Source organism: Thunnus thynnus, chromosome 3 (genome assembly GCF_963924715.1).
Source record: "Thunnus thynnus chromosome 3, fThuThy2.1, whole genome shotgun sequence".
Taxonomy (NCBI): Eukaryota; Metazoa; Chordata; class Actinopteri; order Scombriformes; family Scombridae; genus Thunnus; species Thunnus thynnus.
In genome coordinates, this window is record NC_089519.1 from 22,037,389 (window position 1) to 22,065,382 (window position 27,994).

General features: G+C 37.4%; 3 protein-coding genes across 4 annotated transcripts; all 3 read right to left on the reverse strand.

Annotated features, from left to right (window-relative positions):
• LOC137179794 (solute carrier family 22 member 7-like) lies at positions 1 to 4,955 on the reverse strand. The gene is made up of 9 exons (XM_067584748.1): positions 4,410 to 4,955; positions 4,199 to 4,302; positions 3,951 to 4,105; positions 3,610 to 3,778; positions 2,985 to 3,108; positions 2,746 to 2,855; positions 2,437 to 2,651; positions 2,152 to 2,260; positions 1 to 257 (listed from the first exon to the last, which is right to left on the reverse strand). Exons 1-9 carry the CDS (start codon positions 4,788 to 4,790, stop codon positions 41 to 43), a joined length of 1,584 nt encoding a protein of 527 aa, XP_067440849.1. The 5' UTR covers positions 4,791 to 4,955; the 3' UTR covers positions 1 to 40.
• A 3,040-nt stretch (positions 4,956 to 7,995) lies between these two features.
• LOC137179795 (solute carrier family 22 member 7-like) lies at positions 7,996 to 13,972 on the reverse strand. Of its 2 annotated transcripts, none has more exons than XM_067584750.1 (10): positions 13,391 to 13,972; positions 13,201 to 13,304; positions 12,350 to 12,504; positions 11,804 to 11,972; positions 11,430 to 11,553; positions 11,226 to 11,335; positions 10,561 to 10,775; positions 10,188 to 10,296; positions 9,809 to 10,015; positions 7,996 to 9,726 (listed from the first exon to the last, which is right to left on the reverse strand). In XM_067584750.1, exons 1-10 carry the CDS (start codon positions 13,775 to 13,777, stop codon positions 9,687 to 9,689), a joined length of 1,620 nt encoding a protein of 539 aa, XP_067440851.1. In that variant the 5' UTR covers positions 13,778 to 13,972; the 3' UTR covers positions 7,996 to 9,686. The 2 variants fall into 2 exon arrangements, with proteins under 2 accessions (XP_067440851.1, XP_067440850.1); XM_067584749.1 differs by having other exon boundaries at positions 7,996 to 9,729; positions 13,391 to 13,957.
• Positions 13,973 to 16,619: 2,647 nt separating this feature from the next.
• Positions 16,620 to 22,972, reverse strand: LOC137179796 (solute carrier family 22 member 7-like). The gene is made up of 10 exons (XM_067584752.1): positions 22,493 to 22,972; positions 22,081 to 22,184; positions 20,548 to 20,702; positions 20,207 to 20,375; positions 19,995 to 20,118; positions 19,786 to 19,895; positions 17,668 to 17,882; positions 17,453 to 17,561; positions 17,132 to 17,338; positions 16,620 to 16,857 (listed from the first exon to the last, which is right to left on the reverse strand). The coding sequence occupies exons 1-10, from the start codon at positions 22,871 to 22,873 to the stop codon at positions 16,824 to 16,826; spliced, it is 1,608 nt and encodes a 535-aa protein (XP_067440853.1). The 5' UTR covers positions 22,874 to 22,972; the 3' UTR covers positions 16,620 to 16,823.
• Positions 22,973 to 27,994: the final 5,022 nt, after the last annotated feature.

Consider the following 27,994-nt stretch of genomic DNA (forward strand, 5'->3'; position numbering starts at 1 on the left):
TTTTTGTTTTACTAAAAGCTTTGCTTAGCTGAATATGCACTCATGCCACTGACTGCTCTTCAATATCCTCTATGGTCTCCGGCAGGCACCTGTTGCGTGTCTCTGGCAGTGCTCTTGCTACCATTCCCCCCAGTACAGCTGCAGAGCACAGGACAACCTGTGGCAGGTCCTTCCACACATCATCCAGCAGAAGGATCAAAGGAGCCACTGCTACACCGAGTCGAGCCATGAAGGAGTTGTAGCCCATACCATTCTGCCTAAAAGACATTATAAACAGGAGACTAATTTCAGGTTCTACTCTTGTGACATATGATTTTACTTCACATAGAAAGTACATCAGATCTATGCCATGTCTCACACTGTTGATAAACTGTATATAATAAATAATGAACTTTATTTATATAGCTTTTGAAACACAGTTACAAAGTGCTCTACAGTAAAACAGATCACATTTAAAACACAGAGATTACAACAAACTAAAAGCCATAAAAAATCCACACATAAAACACAAAGGGAGTACAAAACAAAATTAAAAATAAATATAGCTGCAAGCAGCAATTCCTGGGTTCAAACCTTCTTGCAGTCAACTGAAGAGAGCAGCTCAATCTTCCAAAATCAAAGCTGTGAGCAAAAATGATCAGGTTTCTGGCTTCACAAAGGTGAGCAAAGTCACTTCAGCTAGTTTAATTCTGTTTAAAGAAGGAGTGAGACCAATTCAGACTTGTTTCATCATCAGAAAGCATGCAGCATTTCAATAATTGCACACTCAAAGTTGTATGTTCAGTGTGTATGTTCAGGAGATAGTGCCGGATATCTCCAGTGATTTTAATCAGGATTGCTCAAAGGCATCTTGAGTTATGAGCAAATATGTGATAGGCCACAACCACTTGCATAGATCAATATTGTGCTTCACGTTTTGGTTAATACTCGCCCCCAGAATAAGCACACCAATTTAGGTGAAATTCTGTCCACTGGGTTTTCAGGTACGCGTTTGTGGTATTTTTGGCGCCCTCTATGGGCCGGGCTCAAAATGCTTTGGTAGACCTGTTCCCAATCACAGACTTAAGTTATGTATCAAAATTTATGATGACTGGACAATCAGTTAATGAGTTATGGCCAATATTTGCAATGATGTTTTGGTTGATGGTGGCCATGTTTTTCAACTGATCTTGCTCATTTTTAAAGAAATTTGTATCTCAGTCCCACAAGGCTGTATACCAAATTTGATGTTGATACAGTCAAAATTCAAAAAGTTCAATTCATTTCACTGTTTTTCAGTTTATGCAAATTAGCAAAAAGTCCATCATGGCAGACTTTGTCCATCAGGACAGGCTTTTTTGTAGAGCACATTGAGCTGGAATTTCAAGTCAGTTAGACTTACAGTGTGAGGGGCGTGGCCTTTCAAAAATTGAGTTAATTACAGCGCCACCATCTGGCTGATTGGGCTCATATTTCTTGAGAAGCGCATGCACATCATTTCCAGTTATTGTGCTAAGTTTCATGGTTTTAGCTCATTCCAGCTCACAGCAATTTGAGCCGTGGCAGAAGACAAATAATAAACCAACACAAGGAAGGGCTCTACCTCTTCAGGGTTTGAACACTATTAAACATGACATTAGCAACAAATAAAATCAAATAAAAAAAAATATATAAGCAGGCAGCTCAGGTAAAATTAGGAAATGCTTTCCAGTAAAAGTATGTTTTAAGATGAGACTTGAAAGAAGACACTGACTCAGACAGCCTTATTCCTCGAGCAGGTCGTTCTAGAGTCTCGGGCCCTGATGGCAAAGGCTCTGTCCCCTTTAGTTTTCAGCCTGGACTCTGGAAGAGACAGAAGACCTCTGCCCAAGGATCTCAAACTCGCAAAGGTTCATGAGGAATTAAAGGTCTAAAATATAATCTGGAGCCAGGTCATGAACAGCCTTAAAGTTAATCAATAAGATCTAAAAAACAATCCTAAAACAAACAGGTAGCCAGTGTAAAAAGGCTAAAACAGGTGTGATGTGATCGTGTATCTTAGTTCTGGTTAAAAGCCTGGCAGCTGAGTTCTGTACAGAGTGTAGTCATTTCATAGTTTTCTGACTAAAACAAATCCATGAAAAGTTTTTAGGCTGACAGAATAATGGTGGAAAGAAAGGCGTGCATAGTTACCTCACTACAGTGGGATATAGCTCAGAACTGTAGAGCACAACAGTTGCAAAGGATGCAGAAGAAAACCCTTTGCCAATGACTGCTACCACTGTTCTTACAACAGACATATCTAAGAAAAGAAATTTGAGAGGACAAAAACAAATTATGCAATAATGCATTGTTACAGAAGTTTGTATAATCCTAAAAAGATTATACAAACGACATTGTAATTCCTGAAACAATCACATAAAACAACAAAATGACCAAAAGGTTTAGATGCAAGTCTGGAAATAAATGAATATCCACCTTTAGGTACCACAATGTTGATTCCGAGACACACTCCAACAATCAGCAAAGCTCCCATCTCAGTGCTTCTCCTGCCTATTTTATCCAGTAAGTAGTAAACTGATATCTTGGCTGGGAACTCAACTACACCATAGATAAACTGAGTGAGATAGATATTAACCCCGAAGCCTGTGATGTTGAAACTGATGCCATAAAATGCGGTTGCCACGCAGAACCTAAAGACAGAGAAAGTGGAAACCTTTTTAAAATGGCTGTAATCAAAAAATGAACACAGATATTTTACAACCTAAAATCATAAAGCATACATACCAAACTATACCAGTACATAGAGCCAGTTTCCTCATTCTAGGTGTTCGTATCAGATCGAGGTAGGAGAAAGCCCGATCTCTTTTCCCTGTCACAACAATAGTGGACAGTGTCTGAAAGAATACGAGCAACATTATTCTTAAAACATTTGATGTTTGAAAATGTAAAGAATAATTTACAGGTCCAAGATTATGTTGTTGACTCTTATTACTTGACTTCACCATCATCTGGAATACGCTAACCTCTGTTTTAAGTGTGTTGGTTAACTCCTCTGTTTGATTCATCTTGGCACATTTTTTCAAATAGGTCTGAGCTTGTTCCAGCTTTCCGTTGGCAATGAGCCACCTGGCTGATTCTGGCATCCACCTAATGTAAAGGAAAGATGTTTTTTACTTAATGCTTGGGATACATCACCAACAAATGTGGTTGATTTTGTGCATATCAACAAGACAAAGATAGAATGCAAAAGAAGAATGTTGTTGTTGTCCACACACTGAATACTGCAAGATCCCAAAGTTTAATGAGGCAACATTTCTATCATCGAGGTCCTTATCAAATTGTCTTTGTAGGTTGTTTTTGAATGTTTTTCTTAGTGTATCATATAACTAATTGTAGATGGGGCTTTCATTTTTGTCTGTATATACTACCTACTTTCCTATCGATGCCTGTCAGACAAAGACCTTGATGGTTGAAACTACTCAAATTTTGAAATTGCAATATTAGTGTGCAAACTATCTCCTTTTCCTATATTTATCTTAAATCTTGGTTCTCAAATGTTAACCAAACAACCAAAGCGCAAACCCTCCAGATAAGGGCTTATTGCAAATGCCTCTGTTGGACTTAAAGTTTTGATATTTTGAGTCATACCTCCAGGTGATAATGGCCAAGGTTAGAGGTGAGGTGACACTAACAATCAGCCACCGCCAATCAGTCACATAGTAAGCAATAAGTGGAAATACTGCATTCCCAAATGTCCAGGATAAGCTGTCGATCACTCCTACCAGTTTCCTGTGCTCGATGTCGACCCACTCCACACCTGCAAAGAACAAGAAGCTTGTCGCTTTGCAAGGATCACAATATACTTCTTTTATATTTTATAGACCTGCATTTGGTAACCTTGACTTCTGAAATCAACACAACATAATGTAGGATGTGTTTAAGAATTAGTTTAGAAATTAAACAACCCAGAGAATAAAATATATAATTACTGAGGACTGTTGAGACAATGACAATGCCATTGATGCAAAACCCAGTGAAGAACCTCAGCACCGCAAACATCACGTAAGATGAAGAAAAAGCACTCGCAACAGCAAACAGCATTCCTGACACATATGACACCAGCAGCATGATCCTTCGGCCAAACCTGTGGAAAGTCACGTAGTCTCCAAATGTAATTTATTGAATGGTTGAAACACTCGGTAATTATATCTTTCAGTTGACAGCCAAGCTGCAATACCTGTCACTCAAACTCCCAAAGGACATGGCTCCAAACATCACTCCAACAAAGAAGATGGTAGCAGTGGCTTTGTTTTTCCCTCTTTTATCACACACCAGGTCCCACTTGTACAAAAAAATAAAGAAAAAGGACAAGTTCATGATGTTCTTTGGCAGAAGGGGTACTTTTATGTTTGTTTGATATTGTACAAATAAAAAGAAATGTAAGTCACCTGTGAGGTCAGAGTAGACTTGAAAGTTCTGTTGTCGTACACCCATCCATGCTGGCAGGACACTGTAGGTAGGTCAGTAATGTTGGAAGAGTTGAACAGGAGATGATACTGAGGTTCTGCAAACATCTCACAGGAGCTCAGAGTCCCATCCTCCTGGACTGGAATACTAACAGCGAGCCTCTCCGACAGGGATAAACTGCTAAAAATACCTCCATCATCCAGAAAGCTGATGTCGCAGTGGTGAGAAGGAACAGCCGCTATGAAGTTGTTCAGCATGAAGTGGCAGGGCATAGTGAAGCGGCCGATGAAGTTGATTACAATGATCATTTTCTGAAATCTTCCAAATCCATTAATATCAGAAAGAATGTTCTCAAACCTCATTGTGGCCTCCCAATGTGTGTAAAATACCTTCCTTTGAAACTGAAAAAAATATAATCTTCATACGCCAATGACAGCAGAAGAAGTAGAAGAAGAAGTAGACTGACAACTTGCCACCAAACGAGACAACCCTTGACTATCCCAAGGGCTGCTGGATTACAGTTGAAATGAGTGAATATTTTACCTCACTTAACCACTAAACTAACTTTTGTCTATGAAGCTGTGAAGGACAATGTGCGTTCATGGTAATGGTTAAAGTAGGATCTTCGGTATGTAGTGAAATGAGTCATCATTTTATTTAGTTTACATTTCCTTACTAAATATCATCTCTTTATTGCATTACAGCAAACAAAAGAAGCCATGAATTTGTACTTTTGGATGCAAAATTCAGCATTGTTACACTGGAACGCAGCATTTTTTTTTTTTTACAATCATATATAAACAGCATTATGACTGCAGCAAAGGTTATAAAACTCTGATCTTAATACATTAGAGAGGAGAGGAATTATTCCCAAACACAAAACACACACAATGTAAGTTTGAAAGTTTTACATATTGTTAAATGCAGTGGGTTAATGGTCAGCAATGAGACTGTATAACAAAGACAAACTGACAATGCTTGCTCAGGGGTTAAGGTTAGAGAGTCAGTTTGAATCCCCAGACGAAATGTCTTACCCCAACTATTGTCACTGGCATACCATTAGACACTTAAACTGTATGACACAAAGCTGTGTCATGTCCAACAGTGGAAGATTTGTCATGTATAGCTCCCCCCTACACACCTAAATGCATCAATGTGAAAAGGGTCAGGCCCAAATGATGTGTAGGTCATTAACTGCCTTAAACAGCAAATATGTCGACATGCATGTCTTATCATATATGTAGGTGTTATGAATTCCATGTCTTTGAGCACTGAGGAGTTAAAAAAAGAGCAAGACATTTTCACAAAGATACAGTACTTGACTGTAAATGATTTCCTATGTAATAGAGGGATTTCTAGTGACTGTCAGTCATTTTCTGAGAAATGTTATACAATACAATAGGCAACTGATTAAGCCCAGCCCAGGCATTGCCTTTAAAGGTTCACAATTTTTAATGTCTGTCTTAAAACAACTGTCAGATGTCCAATTGAATATTGAAATAGGTTGTTCTGGCCAGAATCATTCCTCCTGTTCATACTGGCCAGTAGAAGAACTCAAAAAACTGCTGGGCTAAAAAATAACCCAACTTCTGGGTAACTATGGGACAGAGCACACACTGGGCTGGTTTGACACAATTGCTGGGTTTTACCATTTAGCCCAGAATGCTGAGTTGTTCATTTGACCCTAACTAGTGAGTGAAGTTAACTCTATTGCTGGGTTAAATATTCCCTGTACACTGGGTTATTTCCTGTCTCACTGCCTCACTTTTATAGTAAATAGTAATAAAATAATAATAATAATAATAATAATAAAGGTACATTATATAATGTTTATTATTGTTGTGTAATTTATAATAAACACACACTATACAAAAAGAGACCACTGTAAATGTGCATTTAATGACATTTTACAAATTTTACACCTGCACAGAGGTGTACACAAACACATGTACTGTACCTCTGTAATGTGGATTTATGCATACAGGCAGGCAGGTTAAATATACCAAAACAGACAAATAATGAAATAATGACGCTCTCTCTCTCTCTCTCTCACACACACACACACACACACACACACACATTAAGCAATATTAAATGACTTCAGACCAGTAGCGCTGACATCTTTAATTATGAAGACACTAGAGAAGCTCATTAAAAATGAGGTTTTATTACAGGTGGAGAAATCCCTTGATCCCCTGCAATTTGCTACTATCACACCACTACATTTTCTGTATCGCCACCCTGAAGGGACAAAAGCTCATGCCAGGCTACTGTTTATAGATTTCTCCACAGCTTTTAACACTATCCAGCCACATCTGTTGGCAGAAAAGCTAATTCAACTTTTTAAACTGGATTTTAATCTAGTTGGCTGGATACTGGACTTCTTGACTGATAGGTCCCAGTGTGTGAGGGTAAATGGCTCTTTTTCCAATCAGCTGCACTCCTCCACTGGTTCTCCTCAAGGCTGCTGTCTCTCTCTCCACTACTCTACATCTTGTACAGCAATGACTGTTGCAGCAACCACACTAAAAGACTCATTATCAAATTTGTGGATGACTCTGTGATTATTAGTCTTCTTGAACGGGAGGAGTAACATCATGGGCCTGTGGTAGATGATTTTGTATCTTGATGTGATGAGTCCTTTCTCCAACTAAATGTGTCTAAAACTAAAGACATCATAATCAGATTCATGAAGACTCTTCCTAGTCCTGTACTAACCAGCATTAAAGGTGCTAACATTGAGCTGGTGGACAGCTATAGATACTTGGGTGTTCTTCTCAACAACAAACTGTGTTTTGAATCTCATGTTGTTTCCAAGACAAAAAAGGCCCAAAAGTGACTTTTTGTCCTGAGGAAAATGTGTTCTCTTAATGTCTCCTGAGATGATGACTCTCTTTTATAGAAGTTTTATTGAATCAGTTTTAATGTTCTGCATTGTTGCTTGGTAGGGTAATTTGACTCTGGCCAATAAAAATAGGCTTGGTAGCATCATCAAAGTGGCTAGTAAGATTTCAGGGAGGAGTTAGCTTACCAACCTTTATAATAGGCAGGTGTTCAGAAAGGCTACTTCCTTCTGGAGTGCCAAGATCACCCCCTTTGGACAGAGTCTGAACTGTTACCCTCAGGTTGTCGGTTGAGGGTGCCCGTTATGAGGACTAAGAGATATAAGGTTTCCTTTGTCCCTGTTGCCATTCAATTGTTAAATGGTAGATAGTATTTTATTGTTGTCTAGATATTGCTTATTTGCACACTGCCTACTTGACTTCTGCACTTTGACCTTAATGCTGACTGTACTCCTTTAACTCCTTCACTCTGCTCACTACGTCCTGTTGTTTGTTGCTGTATATCCTGGCCGTAAACCAAATTTCCCTTCAAGGCACAATAAAGATACTTTGACTTTGACTGTGACTTTGACACACACGCGCGCGCACACACACACATACACACACACCCAGACCTACTGTAGTTTTATACTGATTTGAATGTAACAGCGTAAACTGTGTATCTCTTTACTATCTAAATTATGCACATACTGTAGGATCATTGCCTCAAACACACAAATAGTGGTTGACTGTTGGTTCAAGCATTTATTGGAATCTGCGCTTTTTAAACAAATTTTACAAAACACATTATTGTTGTGAAATCAATCAAGAGGGAAAAAAACATGTGACTCATATTACTTGTTTAGAGCAAAATACAAAATCACTTAATCTACCACTTCATGAAGACATGGAAATACATGTTACAGTTATGACAGACTCAGCATCCCGCCTTTCATTATCAAAATGTTGTTATTATTATTTTTTATTATTCATCATTTTATCATGTGCACATTACTTAGTTTAGAAAAAGATATCAACATAAATTACAGTATAGATTGTTATTTTTACACTGGCAAATAATTCAAACAAAATCTTTGATAAACTCAGATGTAAATTATTTAGGAATATATTCTGTAAATTGTATAATAAGTGGAATTATTAGATTATTCTTTAGCAGTGGAGTTCAGTGGCTCATAGTTTACCTCATCCTCTTTGTCTCCTGTGCAACATAAGGCCATGATGAGCTCCCTCCATTGTTCCCTATCCTTGTCGACATGTTGAGCCTCAGTTTAAATTAAGTTCATCTTGGCTTGCTCATCTGCCAGGTCACTTCTGGTCTTCCATGGTTTTCTTTTGCCCGAGGAATCTGTCTTAGCAAACCTTCAGAGCACATATGGTCCAGCCTTTGCAGTCTGTCTCATTTCTGTGATGGCCTTGCTTTTAGTTTTTCTGTATATTTCCAAGTTTGTGATCTTGACCTCCAGATGATTGATAATAGTTTACTGTTACCTTAATATTAAAACACTGAATCATCCTTTAACAACACTTTCTCTTTACCTTGAAAGCTCAGATTTCTTGACGAACTCTGGCCGTCAGGTGCTTAATTTTTTAGGTGGAAGTGAAGCCACTGCTGTTTGATTGTCTGCTATGTTAAATATTAATCAGTCTAGTAGCTAAACCAAAAGTATGACCCTCAAAATGCTGAAAGATGCATTTTCCTCTTTTTAGTGAAGTGTAACGACAGAAATTTTAATTAATCTGTAATAGATTTGATCACATTTATTAAAATACTATATTGTAGAAAGTTATACTATTGTGCTTATTTAAAGCAGCTATACTCATTATTTCTACGTCAACAATGGACCACATTAAGTGTAGGTGAACAGTGTTGCTTGTAGTGATCCCCTGAGCTCTACAGAGCATTTCAGCATCTTTCAGCTCATTATTTTGGTTTTACAGCCCTCTCAATGGCTCCGCTGATCTCATCAGCATTGTTTCCAGACACAGTGAGCAGATGAGCAGCAAAGGCCAGACAAAGTTAGCGAATAGCTGGTGAACATAGTGGATCATTTATCTGCTGAAGAGCCAGATTTCCCTCTGGAGTTAATGGAGACCAAAAATTGAGCTTAAAAGACAGTGAATATTGGACTTGCATTCACCAGAAACATAACTCCAAATGAACGCTAATGTTACTACGTATCTGCTGGGTGCCTAAATAGGCAACTGTTTGTTAACAAACCTGCCATATAAGATGATAATATATAAATGCTTGACTCTGCTATCAAGTGGCCAATTGATGCAGGTTTAAGAAACACTTAAATCTTTATTCTTTTAATATTCAAACATACTACCACCACTGACATTCATTGCAACTCACTGCAACCAATCATTGGAAGTCAGAGTTTTATGGCATTCTGGTTGCACTGAAGAAAACATTTAAGGCGGAGATTTCTCATCAGCTGTGGAGATTGATCTTCTTCTGAAAAACAAAAGACATTTTCATTTTATAACATGTAACTCTTATGGTGAATGTTGCAGTCAAAAATAAAGCCCATTACCTTGTCTGCTCCACATCCTCAATAGTCTCTGGTAGGCGGACGTTTCGTGTCTCAGGGAGAAAAGAAGCTGACAGGCCTGCACCAATGGCCACCAGGGAGAAAACAGTATTCGGTAAACTGACCCACACTTCCTCAAGGAGCATGATCAGGGGGGATACAGACACACCTATACGGGCCAAGAAGGAGCTGTAGCCCAATCCGTTTTGCCTGTGAAACCAAAAATACAACAAGCTTGTAACAATCAGGAGCCTGTTTCAGGAACCACAATTCCCTAAAATTTGGAACACTTACTCATGCATAAATAACTTGGAAATTGCCTCCAGATAGATTTAGATGCTGTTTCTGAATGTGTAAAATAAACTCTTTTTAATTCACTGACCTCATTACTGTTGGGTAGAGCTCTGTTGTGTACAGAAATACAGTTGTAAAAGATGCTTCTGCGAACATCTTGCCCAAAGCACCCACAGCTGTCCGAAACACCCCCATATCTGAAAAGAAAAAGTTGTGGAAGGACATTTAAACACCACTTTATGTAGAATTTAGCTATTCATGACTCTGGCGTCCTCCGGTGGTTGTTTCTTTACTTATATACTCTTCCTTTAGAAAATCAAAAATGCAAATTTTACTTTTATTCCAAGTTTTGCTTTTTCAGTTGTTGTTGTCATCTGTTATTGTTTCAGTAGCTACAGTAGTCTCACAATAACCTTACAGTTTGAAAGAGACACACACTTGATCATTTATTTATCATTTACCTTCAGGAATAAGCATGCTGCAGAATATACAGAATCCAGTCAGAACAAGTGCTCCAGCCTGACTCAACCTTCGGCCTATTCTGTTCAGAGTGAAAAGGACGAATGCTTTTGCTGGAAGTTCAATCACACCGTACAGGAACTGTGTGAGATAAATATTCGCACCAAATCCAGTGACATTCAAGCTGATCCCGTAATAAGTACAGGCCACCCCGAACCTATGAACAGAAGAGGAGAAAATATATGTTATCAGTGTATATTTATATGTGTTTTCAACTTTAAATGCAATACTAGTTTCTGATTGGCTGGCAGGTATCTGTAAAAATCATATAAGAGGACATCTTAATAAATCAAACCACTGTTCTAAATTAGTGTGTATGGTATATTAAGCTGCAGGTAACCATAGCAACAGTACTTCTGCTTTGTGATATACTATAAGTCAATACTCACTACATGGTGAAACAGACTCAGTGTCCACAGCCACTTACCACTGACTTACGGACATGCTGTGTTTAAATTTTTCATCCATTTTTAAACAAAGTTTGTTGTTCTCAGTTTAAGCAATCATATATGGACAGTGGAGTCAACACATTATACATTTTTGCAAGATTTAGAAGGTAAACACCTTTAAAAGTTGTTTAAAGGCAAAAATTAAGTATGTACAGTACCACACAATGCCAATAAATAGAGCCAGTCTCCTCATTCTGGGTGTCCTCACAAGGTCCAAACAAGAATATTTTCTGTTTTGATTTTCTACAAGTATTACTTTGGACAAAATCTGGAGAGTAAGAAGGAAACTTTAGTCAGATAAAGGAGTCACACTGGGTATCAATTTCTGACTAGAAATGAACAGATTAGGTGAAATGTTGTACCTCAGGCTTTAGGTCAGCCATGAACTGCTCTCTGCCATTGACCTTTGCACACTTGCTCAGATAAAAATGAGCAGTATTGACCTTTCCATTGCTTATCAGCCATCTAGCAGACTCTGGGAGCCACCTGTGACAAAGTTTGATTTGAAAAAGGTTATTAAGTCACACATCTGCCACTTCAAACGTAGAAGTCATTCTGTAAATGGGAGTAAGGAGATTTAAACACTGTAAAAAGCATTGTTTGTGCTTGTAAAAAAATGTATTAAACACTCAATTACACATGACATGCTGATGTTACGGCAGCTTCATATTGTTAAAATGGATAGGTAGGAAATTGCTGGTTATGGCTGAAATCTCAGTTATTAATGTTTCCTCACCACCAGCAGATCATTGCCAGAAACAGTGGGCTGGTTGCTGTGGCGGTCAGGTACCTCCAGTCATTCACAAAATAGGCCACAACAGGTAGCAGAGCTGTACAAACACTCCAATCCATGCTCATTAAAACACCCACTGCAGTCCGATGCTTGATGTCCACCCACTCAATACCTATGATGACCAATGAAATCTATTAAAACAGACATGACTATGATAGAATAAATGACTAGTTTACTGACTAGTCAGATGCAACATGTCATATTTTTTTTTAATGTATTTTATTATTTTACCTTATTTTATAATATTTATTGTGTTGTTGATAAAAAGGTTAGTGTTAAGGAGTGATGTTCAGTACTGCCTGTGGTGGTATTTTGTGTGAAGAAAAGTTTTTTTGTTTAGAGTTTTGTTAGTTTAAGACTTTAAATGCCAAAGTCACTTATCTATCTATCTATCTATCTATAAGTATATGTGTGTGTGTGTGTGTGTGTGTGTGTGTATTACCATGGTTCGAATTGCATAAAAATTATAATTATAATTATAACACTCACAAAGGACAATGGTGATTATACTGATTCCAGCAATTCCAAATCCTGTAAAGAACCTCATGACAGCAAACATGATGAAATTATATGAAAAAGCACTTGCAAATCCAAAGAGGGTGGTTGTCATATAAGACACCAGCAGTGCATTTTTCCTGCCAAACCTGGGAGACAAAAATAATAGAGATTAACTCAGGGTTGTCATGTAAAAACCTTAGTTAGTTGTCTAAGAAGTCTTATAAAGTGGCTACAGTGTGTAAAATGAAATATAGATGTTCATTGTGTGGTTAGTGTTAATGTAATGGCTGGAGTAAAGGAGAGAAATAGAGTCAGGTCAGGTCAAGAGTTTTATTTTTACCCTGTGGAGATCCACTCAGTTACACTATGCTGTACATGCTAATAGTTAAGTATTAACTAATTTAACCACTTTCCAAATAAGAAGTATGAGATTTGCTTATTTCTTTGGTGCATCTATGTTCTGATCAGATTGTCCATTAGCACACTATCTGCATTGTAATTTAATTTTTAGAGTGCTGACCCTGCAGTACAGGCGAGGCTCATCAGATCATGGGCCGTAGTGCAGCTGCGCTGCCTATATTTATGACTGTCTTATGCATAATGATGCATGACTCAGTTCTTGACTCCATACAGGCGTAAGTTAAATTTGGCAATGGCAAAATTGATATCTGAAACAGCTGATACTACAAACAGCACAGAGGTTAATGCAACCTAAAATTATAAGTATTGTACTGCAGTAAAAACTCAGTTGCAATTAGTTAATTTCTCCTTTGTTCTAAAAACAGATATGATAAAGCAGTGTAATCTAACCACACTAATTTCATAGCTGAAGGTACAAACACCTGTCACTAAGATAGCCAAATACTGCTGCTCCAAGCATGACCCCCATGAAAAAGATAGTGGCCGTCGCTCTGTTCACTCTTCTCTTCTCACAGACCAGATCCCACTGTGGGGTGAAAAACAGAGACAATAAATGAAGAATAAAGTAGCTTTGTATAAGTTTGATGCTTTGTAAATTGAAATAAAACTCACCTCCGTGGCCAGTGTAGACTTGAAGGTGGAGTTATCATACACCCATCCACTCTGGCACAACACTGTAAGCCTAGGTAGGTCAGTAATGTAGGAAGAGTTGAACAGCAGATGATACTGAGGCTCTGCAAACATCCGACAGGAGCTCAGAGTCCCATCCTCCTGGACTGGGATACTAACGGCGAGCCTCTCCTGCAGGGATAAATTACTAAAAATACCTCCATCATCCAGAGAGCTAATGTCGCAGTGGTGAGGGGGAATAACCGCAATGAAATTATTAAGCAGAAAGTGAAAAGGCAAAGTTATACGAGGAATTACTATCAAGAAGATCATTCTTAATTGGTATCTCCCAAAGCCGTCCACCTCTGCCAGCACATTCTCAAACTTCATCTTGAAACAAGCAAAGGTTTCAATTGGGAGTGAAACTTGGGGAATATACACCAAAGCACACTAGATGTTAGTTTGAAAGTGAGCCACTAGCCTTTTGCCTATTGATAAAAGCTGTTGGTTAATGGTCAGCTACAGTATGACAGTCTGACTGTGTGAAAGATAATGCTGACAGACACAGTGCGCTCACTCAACTGTACATAAGTAATCTGACAAGTAACACATTTTTTAGAATTAATCATTTGCTAATGACATAATACTAAAATACATGCCAGTTGATACTGTATGTATCTGTAAGCATTGCAATACTCCCTTCAAATATTAGATGGAGCACCATTAAATGGTTAGTTTTTAGTACAAGTTCCCTCCCAAATTCTCAATTATTTGTATAGCACATTTCAGCAACAAGTCAATTCAACGTGCTTTACATAAAACATTAAAAGCATTGAGAAAAAGTACAAAAGAAACGCACCATAAAAGGACATTTAAATGCAATTAAAAACGGTCATTAAAGAGCTGAGAGAATAGAAAATTTAAAAAGTCAAAATAGAAAAAGACAGATAAAATACAAGAGTAAAAGTTACAGTGCAATGTAAGAAATTAATAATTATTTGATTTAATAAAGGGCAGCGGCAAACAAAAAAGTCTTCAGCCTTGATTTAAAAGAGCTGAGAGTTGCAGCAGACCCGCAGTTTTCTGGGATTTTGTTCCAGATATGTGGAGCATTAAAACTGAACTCTGCTTGTCCATGTTTAGTTTTGATTCTGGGGACAGACAGCAGACCTGTCCCAGACAATCTGAGAGGTCTGGGTGGTTCATAACGTAGCAGCAGATCATAAATGTATTTTGGCCCTAAACCATTCAGTGCTTTACAAACCAACAGTTGTATTTTAAAATCAATTCTCTGACAGATAGGAAGCCAGTGTAAAGATCTGAGAACTGGAGTGATATGAGCCACTTTCTTAGCCTAAGTGAGGACAGAAACAGCAGCATTGTGAATCAGCTGCAACTGTCTGATTGATTTTTTAAGGAGACCTGTAAAGACACCATTACAGTAGTCGAGTCTACTGAAGATAAATGCATGGACAAATTTTTCCAAATCCTGCTGGGACATAAGTCCTTTAATCCTTGATATATTCTTTAGGTGATAGTAGGCTGACTTTGTAATTGTCTTAATGTGGCTGTTTTTTATTTACAACTACAGCCCTGCTCCCAACAGACAACTATGATCTGCAAGGAGAGGGTCATGTGACCAGCGAGGGTAGTCAAGATAGCGCTTCTGCAAGCGAGCTAATCTACTAGCTTGTTGTACTACTGACTGAACACTGTGAGCTGATACGTTTATGATAAAAATGTTACAACTGACACATTTTAGTAGGAATTTATTGTTAAAAATTATATTTGTTGTGTTATTACTTCATTGGCATTGAGCAGCGTCTTCATTATTATCTGATATTTCTATGAACAAACATTCTGATGGAAGTGTTTTGCTGGACAGATCCATCCACAGGAAACTTCTATTCGTAGAATTATGATACAGAAACTGGAGAGTAAACATAAGGATCCTTAAATGTGGTTTTCAAAATCTGATAAATTAGATGTTATATTCACATGAATATTCATAATTAATTTGTCATATTTTGGAGGAAGGTTAATTAGCTGCTATAAGTGTTTAGTTTGTTCTTCATCGTTTAAACATTTGTAAATGTTTTACATTGTTCCAATCACAGTTTCATAGTTGTCCATCAAGAGTCTCCCAAGAAGTAGTAGGCCAGAAGTACATTCACATATTGATTGACAGCCATGAGCTCCCACCCCTGACTTTGGCCTCCTCTGATTGGTTAGGAGGGTAAAGGCTCACTTAAAACTTGAGAGGGGAATATCTCTGTACTGCTGTCAGGCTGTTAAATGAGCCTAAGTCACAGAGACCACATTAAAGGGGACATATTATGATTTTTGTGATTTTCTGTTATTTATATACTGTTATGATGAAAATAGTGAAATTCTACAACTGTAGTTTGTTTCAATTTGTTGGCGTAGCATACAGAGCTACAACGAGACAGGAGCTACAACGGCCTAAAATCTCCGTAAAAATATGGAGTTTTTTATGAACTGTAATTCATGCAAAGATATTCCAGTAGAGTCCCAGATTAAACATTCAGACCTGTAAATGTGCATAGTATATCCCCTTTAAAATATGATCTAAAGATACTTCGGAACCTATTCCAACTAAAAAATATATAAGAAAAGACCATAGACCGTACAATTTCTGTCAAGTATTTGTCTTGAGTCATTGTATAGAGAAGAATGTGTCAACACCAACAAACAGACAAGCAGGCAAATGACACCACCCCATCAATCCAGCCATTATCTATAGCCACTTGAACTTTGCAGGTCACAAGTCTGTCTGTCACTGGGCTGACACCTGATAATGAAATGGCCCATATACCCTGTACCATGACAGCAGGACATAATAAATAATAAACACTTGACACTTTAAAGGACCAGTGTGTGGGATTTAGTGGCATCTAGTGGTGAGATTGCAGATTGCAACCAACTGAATGCCCCTCGCCCTCACCCTCCCCTTTCAAGCATGTACAGTTGCTGTGAAAACCCGTGAAAAAATGTGAAAGGCCCTCTCTAGAGCCAGTGTCTGGTTTGTCCATTCTGGGCTACTAGACATGGCGGGCTCCGTAGAAGAGGACCTGCTCCCTATGTATATATAAAGGGCTCATTCTAAGGTAGTGAAAATACAACAATTCTTAGTTTCATGTGATTATACACTTATGAAAACATACTTATGAATATTATATTCCAATATGCCAATAGATCACCCTAAATCATACACACTGGTCCTTTAACAAGCATTTAACATTCATTAAATGTCTTATTCCAATAAAACCAATAGTCAAATTCTCATTTGGTGTTTTATTGCCAACTACAGGTAAATTTGCAGTTACACTTTTCTTGGCTTCTTCTATTCTCTTATGCACAGTACAAACAGTGGATAGGCTCATTTTCACACTCATTATCAATAAGGGTGATTTTTTTATTGGATCTCCTTCCTCCTTGTTGATTGTACCCTGCAATATAGATAAAACTTTAGTGGTTTAATCATGCATGGATTACTGAGTTCAGGAAAGGACAAGAACAACAATTTTTATTTTTGAGGCAAATGATTAAAACAGTATTTATGAAGATATCATGTAAACTGTATAAATTGTGGTTACCCATATCCCACTAGCTTTTGCAGAGTTGACTGGATTATTCTTTAGCAGTGGCATTCAGTGAGGTGGCTAATCATTTACTGTTGCTTTAATATTGAAATTACATTTAATCTTCCAGTGTTCTCTTTACCTTGGTTTCTCAATATCCTCGATGAACTCTGGCAATCGGGTGTTTAATGTTTCAGGCAGGAGTAAAGCCACTAAACCAGACCCAACAGCCACTGCACAGTAAATCAGTGAAGGGAGGAGATGCCACACATCCTCCAATAGCATGATGAGCGGGGATATGGACACACCCAGACGTGCCAGAAATGCGGTGTAGCCTAACCCATTCTGTCTGCAAAATCAAAGTGCTGAGGTTAATGTGAACCTGTAATACATGTAGTCACAACAGAGTAGAAGATCATTGCCTGTGGGCAAACCAGTTACATTCTGTTTGCTGCTGACTAACCGTATGACTGTAGGATAGAGTTCAGTTGTGTAGAGGAACATGATGGTGAATGATGCTTCTGACAAGGCTTTTCCAAGGACTCCCACAGCCGTACGAATGATCTCCTTATCTGAGGGAAAATGTTTGATCAAGAGAATTCTCAAAAAATGAAAATGCAGCAAATTAAATAAAGTAAAACATAACTACAATTAGATTCAATGGAAACAAAAAATTACCTTGTGCAACAAACATGTTGATGAGGAGACAGAGCCCCGTCAACAGCATGGACCAGGTCTCACCCTGCTTTCTACCAATTTTCTCCAGGAAGAAATACACACCAATCTTCATTGGCATTTCAATGGATGCAAATACAAGTTGTGTGAGGTATGGGTTTAGTCCAAACCCTGTGATATTCAGACTTATCCCATAATATGTAAATGCGACCCCATACCTAGAAAATGGAAAAAAGCATGTAAACTTGTACCAACTTGTTTATTTTAACATGAGTGAACAGTGAATACATACAAAGCTCTAACAGTAAAAATATGACATAAAATATGATTAGATGATACACATTACTGATAATGAATAAGCCAGTGAGCAATAGCAGTATACGACAATGTTGCTGAAAGCTATTTTTGTAGCCTCAATTTAAATAATATTAATATTGCATATTATATGAAAATAGAATATTGTATTAAAAGTACTTATTGATATTATACTGTATAATTGATAGAAAGAAAGATATTATCTATAAATAATCAATATTTCCTAGTATTTGATTTATATGACTTAAACTATGTTAAAGAAATAGCTCAACAGTTTGACAAATAAACTTAATAACTTTCTGTCTGAGAGTTAGATGAGCAGATGTGTAACACACACATGTCTGTATGCTTGGTCAGGCAATTATTATCTTAGCATAAAGACTGGACACAGGTGAAATCAGCTAATCTGGTCCTGTTCAAAGTCCAAAAATCCACCCACCAACACTTCTGAGGCTCACTTATTAACACATTGTTCACTAGTTTCTGTAATCCATGAACAGAGAGAAATGTAAAGCCATCAAATTATAGTTTTAGAGGAAGTTCAGAGGGTTCTGGTAGGCATATTTTTTAACTTTGGAATGAGCCAGGCTAGCTGTATCCCCGTCTATCCCTTAAAGGATATGGCTGGCAATTTTACATAGTTTTCTTATTGTCAGCAAATCTCATGTGCATAGCCAAACCAAAAATTTGTTTTTCTACCTCTTGACTTTATACAAAAATTATTTACAATGTACAATGTAGTACAAAGTCAAGAGGTTGTGTTATGTAGCACATACTAGCGAAGCTCTGTAAATGACGAAGAAGGCTTGAAATTGAAGCCAATACGGAAGTCAATACAATAAGTAATACCACTAATGGTCACACCAAAAAAATCCCTGGTTCCAATAGACTCTGGCCCTCTAATAGGTGTGCTGGCAGTCATTTTTGAAATTATTGCTCTGTTAATAAGATTCAAAGCCATTTAGTAGTTTTAATGTCTGCCACATGGCATTGATTGACAGTTGTCATTGACAGTTGGCTCACCTGCTCTCTCTGGCTCCGGGACTCGCTCAGTCTGACCACTGTTGCAACATTTCGGTAAGTTTAATATTACTTGATTATGATACCTGCTGTGTTAGTTAGCTAATGTTTGCCCAAGTGTGCAGGGCTCGGTGTTCCCAGTAAGCTAGTGTTAGCTCTGGTCCAAGGTAGCAAGGTGTGTTTCCAGAACATATGAGCCAACACCCCGCACTCTTTATTTGGAAGGTCCTGGCTCCAAAAGGTGAAGATGGCGCCGACTGTAAGCAGCAACTCTGGGCTTCAAACCGGCTCCAATGCAAATCAGTGAGCAAAATCACACCTCGCTATGTCCATTTTTATATACAGTCTATGGAACATGCACAGTGGCGTCTGTGTAACTAACATGACAGTCATCTCTGGGGCAAAGAAACATGATACCAGGTGTAGCGGTGTGGCTCATTGATGTGTTTTTAATAGTTTTTGGACAACAATGGAGGTCTACGACACTGAGAAATAAGATTTATCAGGCCTTGGATACACACACAATACTTGTAAGTAGATAAAGTCATTGTTGGTTTAGCTCTGTACATGAGATTTGTTGATATTAAGAAAAATCGAAAATTGCAAGCCAAATCCTTTAATACTATGCTGAGCTAATCGCCTCCTGGATCCATGCAGCTCTGTATTTAACACACAGATGTGAGAGTGGTGTCAATTGTCTCACCTCTCTCTCTCTCTCAGAAAGACAGAGAGTAAGCAAATTTCCTAAAAAGTTACTTTAACACATCCCATGAAATTGACACTTACCATACTATCCCTGAGCATATAGCAATTTTCCTAGTATTTGGGGTCCTGAAGAGATCTAAAAAAGTGTACTTCCTGCCATCAGTTTTAGTTTCAGTAGATTCCAGTAACATCTGCAAAGCAAACAAACTGTTCATTCATAATATATCTGTATTTACTGTACAGTATTTTCTTCTTTATTGTCAGTTATCTAAAAGCAAAAATAATGTTACCTCTGGTGTGATATTGGCCATACACTTTGATCTGTTGTTCATCTCGGCACATTTCACAATGTAATGATGAGCAGTGTCGGCCTTCCCATTTGCCAAAAGCCACCGAGCAGACTCTGGAAGCCACCTAAAGTGACAAACATTCAGCATCTCATCAACACCTCACAAGATTCAGCATTTTAGGCTGCAAAGTGTAAAATATGAAACTTGAATACCTCCAAGTAAAGACGGCCATTATCAGAGGCGAGGTCACTACCAGAATGAGCATCCTCCAATCCTTTATCCAGTATGCTAAACCAGCCAGCATCCAGTTCCCAACTGTCCAATCCAGGCTTATAATTATACCAGAGAAGGTCCTGTGTTCAATGCCAAACCATTCAACATCTGTAGAAATGTCAGCACAGATGAAAACTAAGATCAAAAAAATGGCACATTTGATTTCTGAAATATAAAACAAAATGTATGTTTCTGTAAGACCAATATGAACAAAGCCTGAACATATTATTTACACTCTCTCAATCAAAGGTCAACGTTGTTGTATCATCAGTCTACTTACTTAAAACAATAGAGATGATACTTATTCCTGCGAGTGTCATCCCAGTAAAAAATCTCATGATTGTAAACATCACATATGATGGGGAGAATGCACTGAAGACTGCAAACATCATGGATGACAGATAAGACACCAACAACAGCGGCCGTCTGCCAAACCTGGTCAGGAAAAGAATAAGAATGAGTAATTATTTTGCTTAAAACTTTGGGTTAAATATTCTGCATGTATATTCAAAATTCACAGCATAGGAGATATTTTGAAAATGTATTTTATGTATAATATTTTATAGGAAATGCCAGTAGGGATGCCCCATAGGGATGCCAATGGTGGGTCCACCACTTTGGTTCAGACCAAAATATCTCAACAGCTAATGGGTGGATTTCCTTGAAATTTTGTACATGAAGTTCATGGTCCCAAGAGAGTGGATACTGAATTTGGTGATCCCCTGACTTTCCCCCCAGCACCACCACCAGGTCAAAGTTCACAAATGTCTACTGGCTGGATTGGCACAAAATTTTGTACAGACATTCATGGTTCCTAGATGACGTATCTTAATGACTGTGATATACCCTGACTTTATGTTTAGCGCCACCATAAAATTGACATTTTAGTTTTGAGTAGGGCTGCAACTAAAAAAAAAAAAATGGCGCCGTACAAGTGGCAGCCTGTTGTAGCAGCTCTTTGTGCCTGTGTGGGTCAAAGGCCCAGTGACATCACACCGTCTGTGGATTAACTTTAACCTGACTCTTAACTCTTAACTCTTAACCTGACGAGTATTTATTTATTTATTCACTCAGTCACCTGATTTTTTAATCACCATAGCCTTTGTGTTTGTATCAGTTGTGTCTTTATCGTGTTTTAGTGCCTTACTGGTGTTTTAATGTCTTATTTATTGTGTTTTCATGTATTTTTGTCATCTGTCATGGCTGCTTTCTATCTAACTAACAATTATTTTCATTATCAATGAATCTGTTGATTATTTTCTAAATTAATCAATTGTTGGGTCCAAATATTTATAAAAAAGTGAAATATTTCCACCTGAGATGGTTTTTCAGAGTCCAAGGAGACATTGACAAAAAATGTCTTGTTTTATTGATATCCAGTATGATATCATAGAGGAAAAACACTAATAGGCTTTCACATTGGAGAAGCTGGAATCAAGGAATTTGGGGTATTTTTACATAAAACATGACTTGAATAGCTAATCAATTATCAAAATAGTTGCCTATTCATTTCCTGTTGATTGACTAAATGATTAATCGACTAATAGTTCAAGCTTTTGAGTGAAATATCTCGACAATGTCTGTACTTTGTGTTTTGTGCTAATTAGCCAATTAGAATGCTAACTCCTTGAACTACAAGATGTTGAACATTGTGAACATTAAACCTGCTGTATCTAGTTATGTATGTACCAATACAAAAACAATTTTTAGATTGATTTAGAACATTTTTAGGACTTGATATTATATAACATTTGTAACAAATATTTAGGGGCATTTTTGAAATATGGAAGGCACATGTTTTTTCTTCCCCTACCTGTCACTTAGAAACCCAAATAAAGGGGCTCCACACATAACACCAATGAAGAAAATGGTGGCCGTTGCTCTGTTCATCGCTTTCCTGCTGCACACGAGATCCCACTAAAACCATTGAAAACATTACAAAATTTTACTTGGTCATAACAAAATATTTCTTACTTTTGCACACATTATATTTACTGCAGATGAAAATTAGTGTTAAGCTAACTTTGGTAAAATACATCAAATGGCAAAATTTATGTTTAATATTGTACATGGTCCTTGAAAATAAATAAACAACATTTACTTAGTAACAATTTCAACATCAAAGAATGCCAAATATTGTCTGATAACAAGAAATATGTATTTTTATATTAGTAATATACAACTTACTTTTTAATAAGTAATAATGAATAATGAATGACTCTTACCTCTGTTGCCAAAGTAGATTTAAAGGTGCTGTTGTCATACACCCATCCATTCTGACACTGAACAATGGATGCATCCTCACTGCTGTTTGAGGCTGACAGATATTGATATTGAGGCTCTGAAAACATCAGGCAGGAGCTCGGAGTCCCATCCTGCTCTGCTGGAATACCAACAGCCAGTTTCTGCTCCTGAGTCAAATTCCCGAAGAAACCTCCATCATCCAGAGCACTAATGTTGCAGTGGTGAGAGGGAACAGCCGCCATGAAGTTATTCAGCAGGAAGTGACCTGGCATAGTAATTCGAGCGAGGATCTGAATCAGGACTAACCGAATTTGGAATTTTCCAAATCCATTAATTTCTGAAAGTATGTTGTCAAATTTCATTTTGCTGTGCCTCCAGAGTCGACAGAAAGATAAATGTTGAAACAGTGAGGATAAGTAAGGTGACAGAGTACTGAGCAAGACACATTTACTGACGCTAAGTTAATCATTGCATTTCACTGTACCCAAGTGATGCTCTGTCAACATAAAGGGGCTCTATTGTGACAAAAACCAGCACACAAATTGGCGTGAGATTGAATATACAATCAGAGGTATGTGATGATAAATCATTATTTTCTTAGTCAGTCATATACTGGTCTCTTACACAAACAGCTGTGCAAAAAACAGTGGTGCATGGAAAAAATGCCTCTGGCTTCTCCAAGTAACAACATAAAATTGTTGTTTTGAAAGTGGTAACATTTTGATATGCTACAAAATAGAGTTAACACCTTTTAAAATTTAACTTTGTGCCTGGTAAATGACTCCGGTCAAGTAGTTCTTCCATGCATAATGTTGCATTTGAGAAGATCTCTTGATGATGATGACACTTTTATACTGCGAGATGTTCATTCAACTCCACCATATAAAAGATTGAACAAAGTGAGTCATACTGATATTTGTATTTGTGGAGCCGTACTAGCAAAATGATTAAAATATAAAGTTTACCTGAAGATGGGGCTACAGAAAATGTTGTGGTGTCATTGAAGAGAAATACTTCTGCCCCCTGGGATAATTAAGCAATGAGGAAATGAGCATAAAAAGAACAATTTTCAGGTGGAATTGCTTTTCATAAAGATTCACAACAATTAGCTCATCATAACTCAACAAGCAGGGTATTTTGTGGAGAGAAAATAATGACTATTAAAAGAATACATTAGTAGGCTATGAATTTAAGTCTTGGAAAAAAGTAACACTGTGAATATCAATGTCTGTAGCTGCAGGGTAGCTTCTCCATTTTGCTTTTGCAAGTTGGTTCCATGTTAGGCATCCTGTCAACAAGAACAGAAGTCTTACCTCATCTATTTACTATACAGCAGCTTTATAATTTCACCCATAATTTGATTTACCCTATTTAAAGTCCATTTTGACAGCAATGAGCAAATGATTGTTTATGCAACTTCTGTAGTGGCTGAAAAACAACATACAGTAAATCTGTGTTCATTTTGTATAGTTATTTTTTTTCTGTATTTCTCTTAGTAGTTAACATGTGAAATTATTATCAGAAGTATAATACCTGCACAGATACCAAGCTAAAGGCACATTTCAAATCACTCCAAAAATATCCCTACAGGTTCATTATGTCAACTTGCTACAGCTGCATGATGCTAACTGAGCTGTGTCTGAGGGGTGCTGGGGGCAGGACCACCTCTTCTTCTCTCTCTTTAAATACACTACATAGCACACTTGCATGAACACAGCTGCACTATGAGCAAGTTGGTAGATAACCTGAACATCTGCAATTCATGACAGGTCCTAATATTCTCCTTGCCATCTGCATGCACTGCAACAGTCTGGATGTGAAGACAACAATGCTGGATATCAATTGATGAGGTGATTTCTGGACAAACTTTTGTCTTTTACAGTTTCTTCAGGGATGAATACTGTAAGTAGTGGATGATGTCTGGCAAGTGATTCCTTGATTAATTTCTCCTCTTGACAGCAGTTACAATATTTTATTGGTGAAGCCATATTTAAATGATTCATTCATTCCTACTGTTGTGGATTTCATTGAGTTTTTAATTTACCAAATAAGTCTACTAAATATACATCTGATTGACATCTCTGTGAATAATAATATAGGAATGGGCTATATTCAGAATCATCTCAGTGACATTGAGTGTTTTGTTCTTTTAATTGAAACTTGTGTAATTAGCATGACTGTGGTTCTTTCCTTTACAGCAAAACCTTAAATAGTAGGCTAATCTCTAATTTCTGCTTCACTAATTTAAATGATAGTGTAAATTTAATTGATGAAAATCTGTTTTAAGCTCAATTTAATAATAATAATTTAATAATAAGTTAAAATGTTAGCTGTATATGCAATAGTTTTTTGTTCTATTATAATGCTTCTCATTAGTGTGTAATTATGTAAGAACATGGAAACATCTAATCTGCTGGAGCTTAGTGCTCAAGGGGGTCATGCTTCAGAGCAAGAGTTCACTCATTTGTCAGGGATGCTGACTCTCCGTTTCCATGACAATGAGCAAACACACTGAGCTCACTGCCTTACTAGGAAACAGAAATTCCTGCAGCACCAAAGTAATGCTTGATGATGGTGAAGTGTTAAAATGAAGTGGAACCAAGTGTGAAGAAAGGTCTGCATGGGACACAGAGTCCATGACTTTTAGTAATCCTGTGTGTCATGGGGCATCTGTAAAGTAAAAATACAACAGTCATGTAATCTAATGTAACTTATTTAAGGTTTCAACAGCTTTCTAAATGTTCAATCCAGTGATGTTTGCCACATGCCACAATCCATGTGTGTTAATGTATGTGTACAGTGATACATACTAGTTTCAATGTAATTTTAACTGCAATTTTAATACTAAGAACACTGATGTTCCTTTTGAATGAAGTTCTGGAACAGCATCCTATAATCATATTCAAACAGACAGAAGCACTCTTTTTATGCCACTGTGCTGCTTTACTGACCCCACCAGCCCAGTGCAAGTGCTCGTGTAACTACGTGACAGGACACACTATGAAATTCAAATTTATTAAATTTGCAAATGACAATGATTGCCCTCTGGAAAACATGTTGTGTTTCTTTGTCCTTCTTACACAAGACAGATCTTGCATGAACTAAAGAAAACTTTAATTTGATTAAAATTAAATAAAGTCGGTGAGAGCTTTGAACAAATTTGAAGGGGGCATGCAGGCTATTAAATATACATTTTTTAAGGAAAGGTATGTTTTCTATTCCACATACTTTATCTCATTGTGTTCCTCTAAAAAACTGGGCTAGTTTTGTGAAATGCAGATGTATTCAGGTGTGAAATAATACATTTTTACCTAGTTACTAACCTAAATATTCAACTGATGTTTCTGTTAGCAGCAGGAACAAAGAATAAGTGTCAGTCTGTGAGTTTATCTTTCCTTCTAACCAACACAACTGTTGGTCAGATTGCTGTGATATTTAGTTGGATATTCATGATGATGATGATGATGATGATGATGATGATGATGATGATTCAGCAATGGATGTATACTGGACTTACTGTATATCATCCCCTGGTCTTTCATCTACTGCCTCCATAGGGCCACAATATTTAGTGGTATGCAATAAGTAATAGAATAGAATAATAGATAGGGGCTGATGGACATGAAATGTATGTTAATTTAGGACACTACATGCCTCTCTCTAGCGCTACACGGGCCAAAATGTCAACTCATAATCTGCCAGATTGCTGACCACATTAATGCTCCCACTGGGATCAAATCTACTGATTGTTATAACTGTATAGCGTCTCCCCTCGCGTCACACTCAACTAATATCCACAGTACTGGAGAGGTTCTAATAATAGAAAAACCATGAGTAGGTTGATATGTTTTTGTCATGTAACCTAATCAACTTTCCAGCCTATAAAAGTGTCTAGCAGGGCTTTAGACTTTGAATCCTGATTATTTAATTCTACTATATATTAGGCAAACATACTTTCACTGAGTACCTTTTTAGTTAAATGACATTTGGTCTAGACAGCTAGTAAAGACATTGCCGATGGTTATGATGCCAAGACACTTCAAAAGATGATATTGGGTTGTTTATTTCTTTAGCAATTTAGCTCTTTTAAAAGTCCTACTAAATTGTTTAATTGTTTGTATGTGTTTGCCGAGGTGTGGGGAAAAAACAACTTTTGTAATATTTTAGTACACCACAGTACCACAGCACAGTATTGGCATCAGCAAAACTAAGTCTTTGGCTGCTATGGGTCTGGGAAAGGACTCTGTTGAAGAAAGTTTACAGTCAACAGTTAACAGTCTAATCTCCAAATTACTCCAATTTACTAAATTACCCTGAACCTCAATAGCTTTTAAACTGAGGTAAACCTGCCAAGTGAAGAACTGATCTACTTGTATGTTGTAGCCTCTGACCTTTTTGTCTCATATAGTCCACGTCTGCCGCACAGCTGAAATTTGATATGTTAAAAATACCAAAAGGACAAAAGATAAATGAGTATGAAACTACAAAATATGAAGCTTCCACAGAATATAACACTTTTTAAAAAAAAAATTGAACAATCAGGAAGTGGATTCATTTAAGTGTAACCATTTTGGCCTGCAGTATTATGGCGACACCTTCTGGTGGATTTTAGGAAATGTTGTGGTCCTGTGGAGTAATTTCTGGCCTTCCCAGCAGTTGAGGGTTGCTCCTCTGTTCTGAGCCAAGGTCTATAAATCCACAGTGTATGCATTAACAGGAACAATTTCAACTGGATGCCAGTATTGCATTTTACACTGTCCTACTAGTTTATGAAGATATAGTTTTCAGTTCACATATCGATCTACTAATATGAGCAAAACTGAAACTTTATTGTTGATGTAGTTAACATCAGTGACAAAACAAACACTGACTTTAGGTGAGGTAGTAGGAGGCCTAGTATTTCTACTATGTATAAAATAAATTCTCTCTCAGATTTAGTTCTTAAATGGAAATGCTGACCACCGTTTGTTGTAGTGATAGATGAAAGCAGTGGAGACAAGGAAACCTCACTATATAAACAGGAGTTCGGAAAACAGCCACCCAATTGTTTTGTTTATACTCTTGGATGTGAATGCCGCTTCCCCCATGATATTACATACCATTCCATTTAGAGAGATGGCAGCCCTGATGAAACTGCCAAAGCAAGGCTGCACTTCCTATTGGGGAAAGGAATCATTTTAGACAGTTACATGGTAGTGTACTAATGCTGAAATGTCTTGATCTGAGCAGTAAACACATCAATGAAATGCTAATAATTGTTAGAATTTGAATTTTACCACATTTTGAGATTTTTGAGTCATTAAATCTATTATTTACACTCCTGTCAGTTTATGGAGATCACTGGCAGTAGGTGGAGGTATTTCGTGTTTTTATAAGTAACATGTGATAGTTACAGAATGCTTTCAAGGTGAAAGGGCTCTTTGCCTGAAGCTTTTTGTCTTTGTCTAAATGAAGGTATCATTGGTGACACCCGGGACATTGTA

Coding starts and splice junctions, on each gene's coding strand:
- LOC137179794 (XM_067584748.1), bottom strand. CDS start 4,790: ATGAGGTTTGAGAACATTCTTTCTGATATTAATGGATTTGGAAGATTT. Junction 4,106..4,198: donor TTTGGGAGTTTGAGTGACAG/GTATTGCAGCTT, acceptor GACTTTCCACAG/GTTTGGCCGAAGGATCATGC. Junction 2,856..2,984: donor CCAACACACTTAAAACAGAG/GTTAGCGTATTC, acceptor GTATTCTTTCAG/ACACTGTCCACTATTGTTGT.
- LOC137179795 (XM_067584749.1), bottom strand. CDS start 13,777: ATGAAGTTTGAGAATGTGCTGGCAGAGGTGGACGGCTTTGGGAGATAC. Junction 11,554..11,803: donor CTGGCAATGATCTGCTGGTG/GTGAGGAAACAT, acceptor ACTTTGTCACAG/GTGGCTCCCAGAGTCTGCTA. Junction 10,776..11,225: donor CTATTTATTGGCATTGTGTG/GTACTGTACATA, acceptor TTCTGTTCATAG/GTTCGGGGTGGCCTGTACTT.
- LOC137179796 (XM_067584752.1), bottom strand. CDS start 22,873: ATGAAATTTGACAACATACTTTCAGAAATTAATGGATTTGGAAAATTC. Junction 20,703..22,080: donor TTTGGGTTTCTAAGTGACAG/GTAGGGGAAGAA, acceptor TTTCCTGACCAG/GTTTGGCAGACGGCCGCTGT. Junction 17,339..17,452: donor CTCTATCCTACAGTCATACG/GTTAGTCAGCAG, acceptor TTGATTTTGCAG/ACAGAATGGGTTAGGCTACA.